The 18,669-nt window shown below is 42.9% G+C and overlaps 1 protein-coding gene across 1 annotated transcript; it reads left to right on the top strand.

Moving 5' to 3' along the window:
- Positions 1–1,064: 1,064 nt before the first annotated feature.
- LOC145803757 (uncharacterized) lies at positions 1,065–1,693 on the top strand. Its single transcript, XM_082897091.1, has 2 exons — positions 1,065–1,328; positions 1,430–1,693. The coding sequence occupies exons 1-2, from the start codon at positions 1,065–1,067 to the stop codon at positions 1,691–1,693; spliced, it is 528 nt and encodes a 175-aa protein (XP_082753217.1).
- The last annotated feature ends 16,976 nt before the right edge of the window (positions 1,694–18,669 follow it).

Genomic DNA, 18,669 nt, shown 5'->3' with positions numbered 1-18,669 from the left:
CAGTGAAGAAGTTCCCCAGAAAGGAGTCTGGGCAACAAAGCCAGCCAATCCCGGTACAAAGTGAAGCGGCGAGCGGCCACACCCGTGGGTTACGCCGGAGAAGGGCTAAGAGGCAAAAGACGGTTAGCCAACAGACCGAGTACCCTCCTCAAGACCTTCGTACTTAGCTGATTGGCAACAAGCAGAATGAACAATGTCGGGATCATCTAGACCGTACCATTCACCAGAGAGAGCACCGAGCGCTGGATAGGCTTGTCTCCTCCCCATTCTCTCTAGAAATTGAGGCCATGAGACCCCCAAAGAAATTCACCCCGCCAAAGTTCACGTCGTACGATGGGAAGTTAGACCCACTGACGCATATTAGCCATTATAGACAGATGATGTCTCTATGGAGCCAAAATAAGGCACTGATGTGCAAAGTCTTCCTGTCCAGCTTGGGAGAAACCGGACTTCGATGGTTCGATCAACTCTCCGCTGGATCAATTTATGATTGCTAGCAGCTCTCCGAAGAGTTCTTAGCCAGGTTTGTCTCCAACACTAAGATCCCGAAAGAGCCGGATACACTGTTCGGTCTCCAAAAGGAGCAGGAAGAAACGTTGCGCAGTTATGCTAGGAGGTATTGGGAAGAATACAATGACTTAGAGGAAAACGTTTACAGTAAGCAGATGGTTGTTATGTCCTTCAAACATGGTCTGCGCCCGGAAAGTAAGTTGAGACAGTCACTTACCAAGCGCCCGGCCACAGCATTGAAAGATTTACGTGCCAGGATTGAGCAGTACGCTCGCCTCGAGAATGACCAGATCCTCATCGAGGCGGCATCAGTAGAGCAAGTAGCACGGCAGAAGAAGAGAACGGATCGAGGGGAACACCGAGGGCTCACGGTGAATGAGGTGGATAAGTCCAAGTCCCACGAAGCAGTCGTGACGTTATTCAAAGAACCCATCTATCGTATCCTGGAAAAGATCAAAAGGGAGCCCTTCTTTATTTGGTCGCCGAAAATGTTGAGAGATCCCGTTCGGCGTAATCAGAAGCTCAGATGCACCTATCACTAAGACAGGGGGCATATGACTCAGAATTACAGAGCACTAAAGCAACACTTGGAAGACCTAGTAGGAGATGGGCACCTCCGAGACTACATTGATCAGGATAAAGCAGTGGTCGAACCAGGGAACCCACCACCAGAACCGAACATTGAGCACCCACCTCGGTTGGTAATAAATATCATCCATGGAACAACGACCCAGGAACACAAAGAGGCGCTAAAAGAAGAAATTGCTAAGGCTGTGCAAATTCAGCAGGTCATGTCGGTAGAGCCCGCATCGAAAAAGGTACGCACAGTATGCACTGTTGCATTTACTAGAAGGATTTAGAAGGCATACAACACCCACATACTGATGCACTGATTATAACTGTGGGAATTGGGAAACAGTTTGATGTAAAACGAGTCTTGGTAGATCAAGGTAGCGTAATAGATATATTGTATTATGACCTGTTCAGAAAGCTCTGTCTCTCCGAGCCGCACCTCACCCCAACGGCAGCTCCATTAGTTGGTTTCAATTCACAACCAGAATGGCCACTAGTCAAAATAGTGTTGCCGGTAGTGGCAGGAACGAAGACCCTCCAGATAGAGTTTTTAGTCATTAACACACCTTCTCCTTACAACGCCATACTCGGCCGTCCATGGATTCACTAAATGGAGGTGGTCCCTTCAACCTACCACCAGCTCATCTGTTTCCCAACGGAACACAGAGTAGAGCAGATCTCAGGGGATCAAGTTGCATCTAAACATTGTTTTATGGCGGCAATGAAGGCTAAACAACTTTGTAACAGGGTATAGACAATGGAGGTGGCCGAACAGCCAGTCTTGGAAGATGTGGAGGGAGCCCCAGAGGAAAAGATAGTAGAAGATTTGAAGAAAGTCCTAGTAAAAAAGGGTGATCCAGAAAAGTACTTCCTTATCGGTACCTTACTAAGCGCTGATGAGAAACTTCAGCTGCTGGAATTGCTGAGGGAAAATATGGAGCTATTCACATGATCAGCATATGATACTCCAGGATTAAACCCAGAATTTGCTTGCCACAAGCTCAACATCAATCACATCGCTCGGCCTGTCATATAGAAAAGTCAGAGATCCTCAGTTGAGCACACTGAAGAGGTAATTGCCGAAGTCAAAAAGCTCCTAGCATCAGGAGCGATCAGAGAAGTTTAGTACCCACAATGGTTGTCTAACACAGTTGTAATAAAAAAGAAGAATGGAAAATGGAGAGTCTGTGTTGACTTCACCTACTTGAACAAAGCCTGTCCCAAGGATAGTTTTCCTCTACCTCGCATCGATCAACTAGTGGATTCAACAGCAAGGCATGAGCATATGAGTTTTCTAGACGCTTATAGCGGTTATCACCAGATACCACTGTTCGGCCCAAATCAAGAGAAGACAACGTTTATCATTCCAAGGGGCAGTTATTGTTACATGGTAATGTCGTTCGGCCTCAAGAACACCGGGGCAACCTACTAGCGAATAATCACTCGAATGTTCAAGGACCAACTTGGAAAAACCATGGAAGCCTATATAGATTATATGGTAGTAAAAAGCAAGCTCGCCACAGACCACCCTGCAGACTTAAGAGAAGTTTTTGGCATCCTGAAAAACCATCAGCTTCGTCTCAATGCCTCGAAATGTGCTTTCGGGGTAGGAACAGGGAAATTCTTGGGGTACATGGTCACTCACAGAGGAATCGAGGCAAATCTAGATCAAATCAAAGCAACATAAGAGCTTGAAGTACCAACAAAGGCTAAAAAACTACAGAAACTGGCCGAAATGGCGGCCACCCTGAATCGGTTCATCAGCAAATCTTCAGATCGAATGAAGCCCTTCTTCCAGCTACTGAGGAAAATGGCAACGTTTGAATAGAGTCTTGAGTGTACTGAAGCATTGCAAAGTCTCAAAAGATACCTCAGTACACCACATCTTCTTACCACTCCAGAACCAGGGGAAGAGTTATACCTATATCTAGCAATTTCAGATCACGCCGTAAACGCGGTATTGATTCGAGAAGTTAACAAGGAACAGAGGCCGGTATACTATGTTAGTAAGACTTTACTAGATGCCGAGACACGGTATCTACCCTTGGAAAAGTTAGCTTATGCATTGCTTATCGCCTCAAGAAAGTTGCAACATTACTTCCAGGGACATACCATCAATGTCCTCACCGAATTCCCCCTCAGATCTGTATTCAGCCGAGTTGATTTCTCTGGCCGAACAGCAAAATAGGCGGTAGAACTTGGTGAGTTTGACATTCGATATCAACCCAGGACAGCAATCAAGGCCCAGATCTTGGCAGATTTCATCGCAGAATTCGCTCTTACCCAGAATACCGAGCCCGAGAACTCCAGTTCGGCACAAACACCACGCACCACCGAGCTGGGAGAGCAATGTGCTTCGGAAGCTTGGAAACTTTTTATTGGAGACATTTGTAGCTCTATGTTGATAGATCATCGAATAACCGAGGCTCGGGAGCAGGAGTAGTACTCATGTCACCGGAATGATTTATTTGGGAGCAAACCCTTAGGCTTGACTGGAAGGCTTCTAATAATGAGACGGAATGCGAGGCACTACTGACCGGTTTACGCAGTGCAGAACACTTTAGTGTTGAGCAACTTCTTGTTTTTAGTGATTCTCAATTGGTGGTAAACCAGCTGTCTGGAGTCTATGAAGCACGGGATGAGAGAATGGATATGTATGCAGGTAAGGCCAAGGATTTACTCAAGAAATTTCGATCCATACGGGTAGAACGAATCAGTCGAGACAAAAACAGCCATGCTGATGCTCTGGCCTGCCTTGGCTCCTTAGTAGATACCAAAGATGGTAGAATAATTTGGGTTGAGTTCGTGCCAGAACCAAACATTGCATCTTCAGTCCTTTGCAGCAACTTAGAGCCAAGCTGGATGGATCCAATACTTGATTTTCTGAAGTCTGGCACCCTTCCCGAAGATAAAAAGGAAGCCAACAAAATCTGATATAGGTCAGCTCGGTTCTGGGTCTCACCATCCGGCAAGCTGTACAGACGTTCTTATCTTGGACCTTATGTCACGACCCAAACCCCCCTATAGGTTTAGCACCGTAACCGGCCAGTAATTCGAGATTACCGAAGGCCTACTTAACAGTAAAACAGTAATACAGAGTATAGGGGCTGGCGGAAGCCAAAACAGTAATTAAAAGATGTCCAATAAGCTGCGACAGTCTGTATGCAAAAAGACTTTTCATAACATATTCACATTCAGAACAAAAACAGTATATACACATATCATATACAATCATTCAGGTTAAGGACCAAGTCCCTACCATAACAGTACAATAACAGTCTATACAGTCGATACAAGACAGAGACAGAAAAGGAGGATCTAAAACACCCCGAAGCAGCCTTAGTTTAGTAGCACTTGGAACCTCAAGGTGAGGCACGATGGTTGGCTTGACAAAACAAGAGCTAATCCGACGCTCCTAACTCCGGTCCGGTGCCTGAACACCTACATATGTATATAAACAGTAAGCTAAAGCCCAGTTAATAACATATGCGTAAAGAGATTAATAATGAATGTCCTTTCAGTATTGAAAACAGTCATTTATCAGTATAACAGTCATTCAGTCTGTGGCTCATAATTCATGCCATAATAGTCATTCAGAAACTATAATAGTCATATGTGGTACATCCAATAGCAAAACAGTATAGTAGGTCTTAATAGACCGAGCAGTCAATGATGGTCATCATATCAGTAAACAATAGTGGTTCCATACATAGGAACTGATAGAGATCTCTGTAACAGTAGCAGTAACAGTTCAGTAACAGTAAATTGCTATGGATGCCACGAATACAGTTCACAAATAGGACAAGCATTCATTCAGTAAACAGTGTCATTTCATAAAGCAGTACAGTCATTTGGTCAGAAAATAATCTCAATTGAACATATCTTTACAATATTGTTACTCACAGAGCACTGGGCTATAAGCAGCTAAAGCGTCCTCGGATGCCAACCTTATAGTTACAGAATGAACATATACTAAGCTACACAGTTGGGAAAATAATAACTTAATCCCTAAATTGCCTCGGTGTGGTTCTATATCAATATCCTCATTAAGATGCCTTAAACTAGTCCTAGGAATACCAGGGATGGAATAAGGATGCAAAGATGCACTTTAAAACATTTTTCAGAATTTTCAGAAAACTGGGGTCTCACTCGAGCGTGGGTTTCTACGCTCGAGCGGACATGTAGACAAAGGATCCCCGCTCGAGCGTCACTTTCCACGCTCGAGTGGACTGCAAAACATGACAAAAGTACTGGATGCACGAAATTTATGCTCGATGGGCGCTCGATACCCGCTCGAGCGTGAGACACAAGTCCTCGCTCAAGCGTGCATTCCCCCGCTCGAGCGGACTGTAAACGCATACAAAGTACTGGAGACACGCATTTCCCGCTCGAGCGTCACGTTACCTGCTCGAGCGGACTGCATGAACACAGGTTGTATGCTTGAGCATGAGTCCAAATTGTGGAAATCCCAGATTTGAACCTCAAGCTAAAAACTCAACTCTAATGCATCAAAACTCAACCTCTTGGGCCCATTTTCTGGAAAAACACTTTAAACCCATAATATGACATGTTTCAAAGATCAATTTGAGAAATCAAAGCCCAAAGGTAGTTCAATTAAACACAATTTCCAAATAAACATCAAGAACAAGACTCAAATGTAACATGCAAGTACTCAACCAAATTCAAAGCTTCAATGCAAGCTCAATTGAGTCTAAACTTCCAAAAACATGATGAATTCATGGATTATAACAATAATATGGACATGCATGCAATAATTTCCATGAAAACAACTCTAAATTTCAAGATATGCACATGCATGCATGATCTAGCTCTCAATTCAACAATTTAAGCCATAACTTGGCTCTAAACTTCAACAATCCTCTAAACCATGCAAGAACCAACCCAAAATATGAACAATGAGGTAAATTCCCTACCTTAAGTCTCCAATTTCAAGTGTGGGAGTCTAATTTTGCAATCTCCTCTTCAAGTCTTCTAAATTCAAGCAAGGTTTCTAGTTGAACCCAATTTCTCCAACACTCTAACTCTCTCACGTTTTGGTCTCAAATGGCGGAGGAAAAGTGGTAAAGCTAACATAAAGAAATCAAATAATGGCTCATGGAATAGTCCACTAAGTGGCATTTTGGTGAATAAGTCTAACTTATGTGATTTAACACTATTTAATCCAATTTAATCATACCGAATCAATTTTTAATTAAATATACCATAAAATCACATAAATTCTAATTAGCACAAAACACTAATCAATTTCAGATTCGGCCGCCGATAAGGCCTTCAATTTGCAGTTTAAAACATAAAACACGAACATATAATTTAACAGTCAAACGGATAGACATGCATTTAAACTAACACACTCAATCAATTAACTCAGAATTTCAATCAATTCAATTACTTATCATGATCAATCTCAGCTTAGCAGTAATTAGTGGTGTTATCAGTAAACAGTAGTGAGGGTTGTCACACCTTATCTTTTATGTGTGCATCCAAATTTCGTCGAGAATGTTCTCTACGAAATTCATGATGGAATTTGTGGATGCCACGTTAGAGGAAGGTCGTTGGCACGCCGAGCCTTCACTCATGGGTATTGGTGGCCACGAATGCAACAAGATACACAACAGTATGTTCAGAAGTGCGATAAATGCCAGAGGTTTGCTCCACTAATTCATCAGCCAGCCAAAACTCTCACTCCACTCACTAGCCCATGGCCCTTTGCCCAATGGGGTCTGGATATTGTCGGACCATTGGCACGAGGCACTGGGAACAGGCGATTCTTCATTGCTGCAACTGACTATTTCACTAAGTGGGTTGAAGTCGAAGCCCTGACAAGTATCAAAGAAGCAGGCACAAAATGGTTTGTCATGAGGAATGTTGTGGTCCGTTTCGGTATCCCGCGGGTACTGATTGCAGATAATGGAACACAGTTCGATGGAAAGATCTTCAGAAAGTTCTGTGCCGATCTCAAAATCGAGTATCGGAACTCTTCTCCAGGCTACCCACAAAGTAACGGACAGGCAAAAGCATCGAACAAAACCATCATCAACGGAGTAAAGAAACGACTTGAACATGCAAAAGGCAAATGGGTTGAAGAGTTACCCCACGTGCTATGGGCTTACCGAACCACAGCACGACGCTCAACGGGGGAAACACCTTACTCCCTAACTTATGGAATGGAGGCTGTTATACCACTCGAAGTAGGTCTCCTAACCCTTCGGTCCGAACTGTTTGAAAACACAAGTAATGAGGAAGCTATTGCACAAGCAATGGATATGGCAGAGGGTCGAAGAGAAGCAGCACTGATCAGACTTGTAGCGTATCAGTAGCAGCTCATCAAAAGTTTCAATCAAAAAGTCTTCCCAAGGCAATTCATACCTAGAGAACTGGTTTTGAGAAAAGTTATGGATCACAAAAGGGTGCCTGGCGAAGGCAAACTTGGGCCTAACTGGGAGGGTCCGTACAAAGTCACAGTTGTTGCTGGAAATGGAGCTTACTACCTAAAGGATCTCAAAGGCTATACCTCGGCCTTAGAATGTAGCAAATCTCAAGAAATACTATCAATAGAATTATCCCCTAACTTCTCTATCAGAATGTAAAGGCATTTATCTTTTGACCAATACAAATGCTTTCCCACTTCTCTCAAATTCATCAAATTTTTGTAATTAGCTTTGATGTTTATCAAACGGAATTAGCTTTGGTACTCACCAAATAGAAACAACTTTGATGTTTATCAAACGGAATTAGCTTTGATGTTTATCAAACGAACTTAGCTTTGGTTTCAACCTAAACGGACTTAGTTTCAGAACGACTGAACGAAATTTAAATTTAGTTAGCACTCAAAAATGCCAAATGGTATTGCTCTGTGGAATTATGTTTGGCAACTAAATTGGACTTTAGCCAAGTGGAATTGCTTGGTGAAAACCACACTAATATATCTTAAGTAAACATCTCTAAATCCACAGAATTTCTTAAGTATCGTCACGTCAACGCTTCAGTACTGATACGAACAAACAGAGTTGGAACAAACTTGGCTAAGCTTTGTTAGGACCAAACTTCCAGCATTAGTCTTACTCAACTCCAGGCGGGGGCAAACAATTGTTTTTTCAAACCAACCTGGACTTGAGTAAGACATCCCTTTATATCTTTATCTCATTCAAGCGCACTTATGTTACCAAAGTTGCAACAGACTTAAGTAATTCTACCTAAAAGCACAATCTTCAGTACTAATCGTACTTAGCTCTAGGTGGGGGCAAACAATTGTTTTTTTTAGAACCAACCTGGACCTAAGTAAGACCCTATTCCTTTCATTACAAAACCAAGCATAGCCATGCATCATATTCGTTAACCAAACCGAGCATCCGTTCGGCCCTGAGGTCCTAACAGTGCTCGACCGGGGGCAAGCAATACAAAATCAGACGGAGCATCTATTCCAAGCAACACAGAACCAGACCGAGCATCTGTTCGGCCCCAAGGTCCCAACAGTGCTCGGCCGGGGGCAAACAGTGCAGAAGACATTCAGATGTAAAAGCCAGAAAGCATTAGATTGCAAAATAGGAAAATTTCATCATCCAACAAAGGCACTGATGGCCCCATAGCCAGCAACAAAGAAAAGAATAAAAATTGTCTTGGCAAGCATAATGAGAAAACTCGTCAAGGGGACCGAGCCACAGTAAATCAGAAACATGAAAACAAAAGAAAGTCCAAAAAACAAAAACTTCAAATCTTTCCAAAGAAAACTTCAGCTTTCATCAACAGAGGGAACCTCAGGATTAGTGTCTACGATCTTGTCCAGGTCGTCTTGGGGAGGAAAAGTAGAGGCAGCTTCAACTTCCTGAGAAGTAAAAGCTTCCTTAACCACATCTCCCGCGGCTTCAGTCTCTAGGGTTCCACCCCCTTCAACATTCACCGTTTCAATGGCAACATCACTCTCCTGAGTCTTGTTTACAGAGTCAATTTCTAGGGAAACCTCAGCCGGAAGAACTGCAGGGACAGAGATAGAGATGACCTTCGAATCCAAGGACTTTGAGGGAACTGGGACATCCTGAAACAGGGGAGAACCTTCAGGAACTAAAGCAGCAGCTAAAGCACTCGTCCAACCCTTCAGAAAGAGCTTGTCTCGTAGCACCAGCACCTCCTCTTTATAGGCAGCCCCAGCCTCATCCCAACCTTGTTGTCAATACTTGGCCTCTAACGCAGAACGCTCAGCAGCCATCATCGCGATAACGGCCTCCAACTTTGCCACTTTTCCTTCAAGCTGGGCCTGCGCTCCAATGGCAACCTCCTTTGACTTTTCAGCCGAAGCAACAACCTTGTTTAGACGGAATGCCTCTCTCTCGGTAGTTCTGCGTCCTTCTTTCTCGGCCTCCAGGCTTACTGTCAGTCTCTCAGCATTCATAGCGGCCTCAAGTACGGCCTTCTCCAATTCTTCTGCTCGAGTAATTGACAAATGCATCCTCTGAATACACTACAATGGATTCCACAGTATTAAAGAGAAAGAAAACAGTAGTATAACACCACAAGCAAGCAAAACAAGAATGCACTTACAACAGCCATCATCTGAAGGGTCCCCTTCAGAACAGGAATATCACGGGGCCCATTATGATTAGCCATGTCCACCGGTATCAGCAGGGTCTTGGTCAAGTCAAAAGCAAAATCTTTAGAAACAATAACCGAATCAGAAGTAGAAATGGGCCTGCCTAGGTGCAGCATTGGCGGTTCCCACTTCTCAAATGCCTCATCCTCAATAGGATCCTCAGAAACTTCTTCAACTACTACCTTGCTAGTCTTTCTCCTCCTCTTTTTCGCTCTCGCAGTAACCGAAGTAGAGGGCTCGACAGTAGTAGCATGAGTTCCAGAAGCTCCCACCTCCAATTTCACATCCATGAGGCTCTTTGCCTCGACCTTCACCAAAGGAGTCTCTAAAGCATCAGAGGAGCCAAAAGCCTCAGCCTCCAAGTCTACTAGCACTCTTCTCTTCGACAAAGACCCACCTCCTGCGAAATCGGGGACAGGAGAGGGCGTCCTTTCAGATGGTGCACCCTGGCTTCGGCGATGATTTGTAATCAGAGGAGTGATCAATGTGTCAGTCTCCGTATCAGAATCTAGAAGGGATACAACAAGCCTCACCTTCTTCGGAATGGTAGAGCAGTAAGTCACTTGGTAATCCAACAGCTCAGGCGCGGATCTCTTCTTGTACTTCAGAATGGCTTTGATGGCCTCAGTGTTTTCCCGGTTCGGCCTGCGCTGGAAACGGGAAGCCTCTACAAAAAAGAAAAGCAACATTAGAGCAACATTCAAAACAAGGCAAGAAATACAAATGGCACTAGAAGGAAAGACTCGAACCTGGGTAGCTATCCTTCTGGGGTATCCCTTCGGACTGGAACTCGGTTCCAGCAGGGAACTCCTAGTTGCCACCAACTTGCAGAAAATCATCATTATGCTTGTCTGAGTCAGGCAAGCCAGTCACCAGATGACAATCGATTGAACGAACACGCAGGTAGTACGTGCTATGATCCTTGTTGTGCGAAAGAGTATAGCAGCCTAAGATGTCCTAGATATCAAGATTCAAGCCCAATCGCTTGTTGAGAACGGACACGCCATATACGACACGGAACAGGTTTACGGACACTTGCATCGGAGTTAGTTGAACTTGGTGCAGAAATCGGCACACCAAAGGGTCGAGGGGAAATCGAACCCCTCCCTCGACGATGGCCGCAATCGGAAGGGCGATGGTATTCCTAGTGCCCATACGCTTCGCATCAACCTTTACCAGCGTAAGGGCCACATTATCGCGGATATTATAGTTAGGGTGAAACGTGGCCATGGCCTCGGGAGTATTAACTAATGAGCGGAACTTCCCATTAAACAAACCTAATGGAACAGGGGTAGAACTCAGATAATAAGGTGCTGAAGATAGTGGTGCAAGGGCCAAACGAGACGATTAAAACGGAAAAAGATAAGAGAAGAAGAATCACAGAAGAACTTATAGAGATCAGAGCAGCGGTGGCGTACAGGCAGCGCTGAAGCAAGAACAGCAGCGGAACGTCTAAATAGAGCACCAACGAGACTGGCTCAGAGGAACGAAAAGGGTTTTTTGAATCTTTCTAGAAGAATAAAAAGCAGGTAAAGGGATTTGGATTGACAGCCCAAAGCATTTATTGCACCAGCCGGCATGAAGGTACACGAACCACGACCAACAGCATAGAATCGGCGCACTATATATGTGCACTTATCCCACGCCGCCACGTGTCACCACGAAAGGATGCATGCAGGGTTTATGTGTCAGGATTGAACCGTCACCAAAGCCGAACTGGGGCAGAATCGAAGCAACACGATGCTTGGGATATAGAACAATAGCTCCCCCTAAGGGGAACCTTAGTGCGAGCTAGGGGGCAAATGAAGGGACTAAATGTGAAACGGGTTGGATCCAAGCCTTGGGCCGACCCAATCCACTAAAGCCCAAATCCAAGTGGATTAGATGAATATATGGGCAATCCAATTAAACCAAACTCCATTACTAATAGTCCACCCAAGTCCTCAAGCACTTGGGCCCAACTCACAGTGGAAAGGCCAGTTCAACTGCGATACTGGGCTAGGGTTGAGCTGCAAGATCCATTCTATGGGCCGAACTGATGGGTTGAACCCATCATCAAAACCAAAGTGGGTCGAATGCGTACACAAATATCTGAACGGGCAAGCCCATCCCAATAGAAGCCACGCAAAGGGCCAAGCAGACGGAGCCTCTCAGAGAAACGTGGAAATTATGAGCATATGCATGTGCAAGTTACCACCTTAGCTGGTCTCCAACACCTAGAATCACGAAAGCAGTTAAACCAGAGGAATGTGATTTGTTATCAGCATGACTACAATGAGTATAAGCACTTCTAGACAACTACCAGATGGTCCTCCACTTGGGGCCATGCTAAAAGGAAACTTGGCAACACCAGAGCTCCATGAAACCATCTGGGGAAACAAGCAAAGAACTCTATATAAACTACATCAACTTCATATTGAAGGTAACTGATCCAAGCTGAACCCCACTTACTTACAAACTCAACTCTTTACACTTCTTCTCCGATCACTGATTCCCACATCGGAGGGGTTATCCGGCCAACCCCGGCCGGACAGCTTTTACGGTGCTTCTGTAACAACCCTCACCATTGTTTACCGATAAACTACCGATTACTGCTAAACTGAGACTGATTATGAAAAGTAATTGAACTGATTGAAATACTGAACTGACTGACTGAAATCTGAAACTGATTGATTGACTGTATCTGTTTTAATGCATTATCTATCTGTTTGATTGTTTGATTATCTGTTCATGTTTTATGTTTAAATTGCGAATTGAAGGTCTTGTCGGCAGCCGAATCCAAAATTGATCGATGTTTTACGATCATTAGAATTTATGTGATTTTATGGTGTAATTATCTGAAAACTGATTAGGTATGATTAAATTAGATTAATTAAGGTTGAATAGCATTGTTAGGCTTATTTACAATAGTGCCATTGTTAGTGGGCCATGTAGGCTAAACATATTTGAGCCTTTATACACTCAAACAAACATTTCATCAGCTCATTTCCTCACCACCACCGAACTAGAGAGAGAAAGTGAGAGAGTTGAATTGTCCTTGTTGATTTGCTTAGAAACTTGAAGGAATTGAAGTGTAGATTGCAAATTGAGCTTGTGTATCTTGCATTGAAGACCTAAGGTAGATCATTGACCTTCTTCATTGTGTATTTGAGTTTATTCTTGCATGATTAATGGGTCTTTAGTGATCTAAGGCTTGAATTGGCTCAATAGTGTTGAATTAGAGCTCAATTGTTGCATGTATGCTTATATCCTAGCATTTTGAGGTTCACTACATGGAATTTGGTACATGCATGTTCATATTGTTGGTATAGTCCATGATTTCATCATGTTTTGGAAAGAATTGGCTCAATTGAGCTAGCTTTTGAAGCTTTGAAGTTGTTGAATTCATGCATGTTACACATTCAGCATGTTCTTGAAATGTTGGTTGAAATTGGATTTAATTCCCTCACCTTTGGGCCTTGATTTTACAAATTGAGCTTTGAATCATGTTAAACTATGAGTTTTGAAGTGTTTTCTAGGAAATGGGCCCAAAGGAATTGAATTTGATACGTTTGAAGTTGAATTTGAGCTTGAGGTTCAAATCTGAGAATTCCATATTTTGAACTCACGCTCGAGTGGGGTGACTGGCGCTCGAGCGTGAAATTCGTGCTCCCAGTATTTTGCACTGCTTTGGTGTCCGCTCGAGCGGGGTAATTGACGCTCGAGTGTGACCTTGTGTCTTACGCTTGAGCGGATGTCGAGCACCCAATCGAGCGTGATTTTCACCTATCCAGCACTTTTGACTGTTTTGCAGTACGCTCGAGCGTTTAAGTCTACGCTCGAGCGGAAACCTTTGTCTGCATTTCCGCTCGAGCGCTCGAGCTGGAACCCTGTTTTCTGAAAATTCTGAAAATGCTTTTAAAGTGCATCTTTGCATCCTCATTTCATCCTAGGCATTTTTAGACCTAGTTTAAGGCATCTTAATGAGGATATAGATGTAGAACCACACCGAGTCAAGATAGGGATTAAATTATTATCTTTCCCAACTGTGTAGCTTAGTGTGTGTTCAATCTGTAAACTGTGTAGGGTTGGCGACTGGGGACGCACTCTAGCCTAACTGTAGCCCAGAACTCTATGAGTAACAACTGTGTAAAGATATGTTCAAAAATGATTATCTTCTGAACAATTGAACTGTACTGTTTCTGAATTGATATTGTTAATAGAATGAATGTATGTCCTCTATTCTGAACTGTATTGTGGCATCCTTAGCAACTACTGTTATTGACTGTTACTGTTACAGAGATCTCTGTTCGGTTCCTTTGTTGGAACCATTACTGTTTACTGATTGATGGCCATCATTGATTGTTCGGTCTTTCAAGACCTACTGTTTACTGTACTGTTATGCTAATGAATGTACCACATATGACTGTATTGACTGAACGACTGAAATACTGATTTAATGAATTGTTTTCATTGTTGTAAAGACATTCATTCTAAACCTCTTTACGCATTGTGTTATTCACTGGGCTTTAGCTCACTGCTCATATATATATGTAGGTGTACATGCACCAGACCGCGGCTAGTAACGTCGGGGTAAGCTCCAGTTTTGTCAAGCCAACCACTGTGCCTCATTGCGAGGTTCCGAGCCTGTCAAGCTATGGCTTAGGGGTGCTTTAATTTCCCCCGTCTGTCTTTGTAACTGTTTTATTAACTGTATAGACTGTATAGACTGTTACTGTACTGTTTAATAGGGATTAGGTCCCTGATCTGAATGATTATAAATGTTGTACATACTGTTCTGCACTGTGTGTATATATATATGTATGCATGAAAAGTCTTTTTGGCATACAGACTGTCATAGCTCATTGGACATTGTTTATTTACTGTATTGGCTTCCGCCAGGCCCCTATACTCTGTTCTACTGTATTACTGTTAAGCAGGCCTTCGGTAATCTCGGATTACTGGCTGTTTACGGTGCTAAACCCATAGGGGCGGGTTTGGGTCGTGACAGAGTGGTATCAGAGCAATACTTACCACGAGTTATACCGCACACACATGTCCAAATGAGTTAGAGGATGTCCTAGAAAAGCGATTAGGGCATTGCATGAACTTGTTAAAGTATGTGTGACTATGACATGACTGAATATATGCTAATGGGATAAACTGTTTAAGTATGCAACTGCTTATGTTTATAATTGCTATAACTGCTTATAGTGAAATGGATAATACAAGAACTGCAAATGAATCCTCATCCTCATCCTCTGAGGCAAGAATGACAAGACTGGAGAGAATGATGGAACTCATAACTGAGAGATTAGGGCAATAACAGAACCAATAGCCTCCACCTCCTCCAATATAGCCAGAGCCACCTGTTAATGATGACATAATTGCACTGACACATAAGTTCAGCAAGATGAAACCGCCATCCTTTTAGGGAGGCCTGGAACCGTTAAAAGCTAAAGCATGGGTCCTTGAGACAGAAAAGTTTTTTGAAGTGTTTCCGTGCTCTGAAGCACATAAAGTACTGTTAGCTACCTTTACCTTGCAAGAAGAGGCCAGAAGGTGGTGGATGCTTATCCGCGATGACAACACTGTAATGACTTGGGCTCAATTCAAAGGAGCCTTCTTTGAAAAGTACTTCCCTCAGTGTGTCAGGGATAGAAAAGTAACTGAATTTGAACAGCTGAAACAGGGCACAATGTCCGTTGCTGAATATGAAACAAAATTCACCGAGCTTGCTAGATATGCACCACACATGGTGGACACTGATTATAAGAAGGCCAGAAAGTTTGAAGGTGGCCTTAATGTTGCAATACTGGACAGAATTAATGTTTTGAAGCTACCGAATTATGTAAATGTTCTTGATCGAGCCTTGATGGCTGAATCGAACATCGAGGCACTAAAAACTGAAACACCGGCGTCTGAATGGTGTGGTAAAAGACAGGATTTTAAATTCAAGAAAGGCAAGCATAACTCATTGAACAAGAAACAGAATGCGGGGACAACAACTAGCCCAGCCAAGGGAGTGGTTTCATACCACCCTGTTCTGAGTGTGGCAGGAAGCATAAAGGGTCTGTTACAAAATATCTGGAGCCTGTTACAGGTGTGGCAAGGTGGGCCACATGGTTAAAGACTGCCCCTCTGCTCCACAAGCCAATAGTGAAGCTGCACCAAGCGTGGCAGCATCAACTGTTGCACCAAAACCGAACCCCAAAGCTACTGGAAAAGAGCCCATAAGACAGGGCCGAGTGTTCGCCCTAGTACCGGGAGATGTGTAGAATACCGAGATCGTTGTGCCAGGTATTCTCTCTATTTGTACTCAGAATGCTTATGTACTGATTGATTCGGGGTCTACGCATTCATATGTGTCGCATGCTTTTTCGCGAAAACTGAATAGACCATTAGAACCCATGAATTATCTGTTAGCTGTATCATCACCCGTTGGGGGATCCATGACTTGTGCATATATGTACCCTGCTTGTGAAATTATTGTTGGAGATGCACATCTGTATATTGATTTACTGCCACTGAACATTAACCATTTTGATGTAATATTGGGCATGGACTGGTTACAAAAATATCATGCTACTATTGACTGTGTAACTAAACAAGTGATTTTCCGTCCACCTGGTTTACCCGAATTTGTGTTTAATGGGATTGGAGTAGTACCTCCCCCGTATCTGATTTCATCCATGAAAGCTTGTAAATTGATTAAGAAGGGGTGTAAAGGGTATCTGTGTTCTGTATTGACTGTATCTACTGATGATAATGCTAATGTGAACAGTATTCCCATAGTCAGAGAATTCCCAGATGTTTTTCCAGATAATCTGCCAGGGGATTTGATTGACAGGGAGATTGAATTCACCATTGATGTGATTCCGGGTACCCAGCTAGTATCTAAAGCTCCTTACTGAATGGCTCCGACTGAATTGAAAGAATTGAAAGTGCAACTGCAGGAACTATTAGACAAGGAGTTCATCAGGCCCAGTACTTCACCGTGGGGCGCACCTGTTTTGTTTGTGAAAAAGAAAGACGGCTCACTGAGACTGTGTATTGATTACCGTGAACTGAACAAGGTAACTGTGAAAAATAAATACCCATTGCCACGTATTGATGACTTATTTGATCAGTTACAGGGTGCTCAAGTGTTCTCTAAGATCGACCTCAGATCAGGATACCATCAATTGAAAGTTAAACCAAAAGACATTGACAAAACTGCTTTTCGAACGAGATATGGACAATACAAATTTTTAGTTATGCCTTTCGGAGTTACCAATGCACCTGCTGCATTTATGGACCTCATGAACATAATCTTTAAACCGTACCTTGATGACTTTATTGTTGTATTCATTGATGACATACTGATTTACTCCAAAAGTATAGAAGAACATGAATATCATCTGAGACTTGCCTTACAGACCCTAAGAGAATAGAAACTTTATGCTAAACTGTCTAAATGTGAATTTTGGCTTGATCATGTTATGTTTTTGGGGCATGTCGTTAGCAAAGATGGAATTTCAGTTGATCCACAGAAAGTTGAAGCGGTAGTAAACTGGCCTAGACCAACAAATGTGACAGAAGTCCGAAGCTTTTTGGGTTTGGCTGGATATTACAGAAGATTTGTCAAAGATTTCTCCAAAATTGCCTTACCGTTGACTCAGTTAACTCAGAAGGGGATATCATTTGACTGGACTGACCAAAGGGAATCAACATTCCAAGAGTTGAAAACTCGACTTGTAACTGCACCGATTCTTACCCTACCTTCAGGTACGGATGGTTTTACTATATTTAGTGATGCTTCTCATAAGGGTTTGGGATGTGTTTTAATGTAGAATGGGAGAGTTATTGCTTATGCTTCCCGACAACTGAGACCGCACGAAAAGAATTACCCAACCTATGACTTGGAACTTGCCACAGTGGTATTTGCATTGAAAATCTGGCGTCACTATCTGTATGGGGCGACATGTGAGGTGTATACAGATCACAAGAGTCTGAAATACTTCTTCACACAGAAAGAACTAAACATGAGACAGCGGAGATGGCTAGAACTGATTAAAGACTATGACCTACAGATTTTGTACCATCCGGGAAAAGCCAACACCGTTGTCGATGCACTGAGCCGGAAATCGATTGGAAATTTAGCCTGTTTGCTCACCGGGCAGAAAGAATTGCTTTGTGACCTTGAAAAATCTGAAATTAAAATTGTTTTGCGAGAACAAGGTGGAACAATAGCTGCTATTTCTGCTCAATCGGCATTGATTGAAGAAATTAAAGAGAAACAACAATCAGATGACTTCTTGAAGAAGATCATTGAAAAAAGAGAAACTAAACCAAGACCAGGTTTCAAATTTGAAAATAATGTATTGAAATTTCAAGAAAGATTGTGTGTACCGAATGATACTGAACTGAAAAGAAGAGTTCTGCAAGAAGGCCACAATTCAAAACTGTCTATCCATCCAGGGAACACGAAAATATACCAAGATTTGAAATTGAATTTCTGGTGGCCGAGAATGAAGAAAGAAATTGCTAATTTTGTATTGAAATGTCTTTATTGCCAACAAGTTAAACCCGAACACCAATGACCCGCAGGCTTATTGCAGCCCTTACCCATACCGGAGTGGAAATAGGAACATATCACCATGGATTTTATTATGGGATTGCCTCGCTCCAGTAAAGGTATGGACTCAATTTAGGTTATTGTTGATAGACTGACTAAATCTGCTCACTTCTTACCTGTTAAGACAATTTATAATGCGGACAAATTGGCTATACTCTATATTGATGAAATTGTTAGACTGCATGGAGTGCCTGTGTCCATTGTTTCTGACAGGGATTCGAAGTTTACATCGAGATTTTGGCAAAGCTTACAGATTGCATTGGGTACTGAATTGAGACTGAGTAGTGCTTACCACCCTCAGACAGATGGCCAGTCAGAAAGGACTATCCAGACTCTAGAGGATTTACTGAGAATGTGTGCCCTTGATTTTCAGGAAAACTGGGAA

This window comes from Camellia sinensis, chromosome 12 (assembly GCF_055761805.1).
Source record: "Camellia sinensis isolate YWXY chromosome 12, ASM5576180v1, whole genome shotgun sequence".
Taxonomy (NCBI): Eukaryota; Viridiplantae; Streptophyta; class Magnoliopsida; order Ericales; family Theaceae; genus Camellia; species Camellia sinensis.
This window is presented reverse-complemented; position numbering and strand designations above follow the sequence as displayed.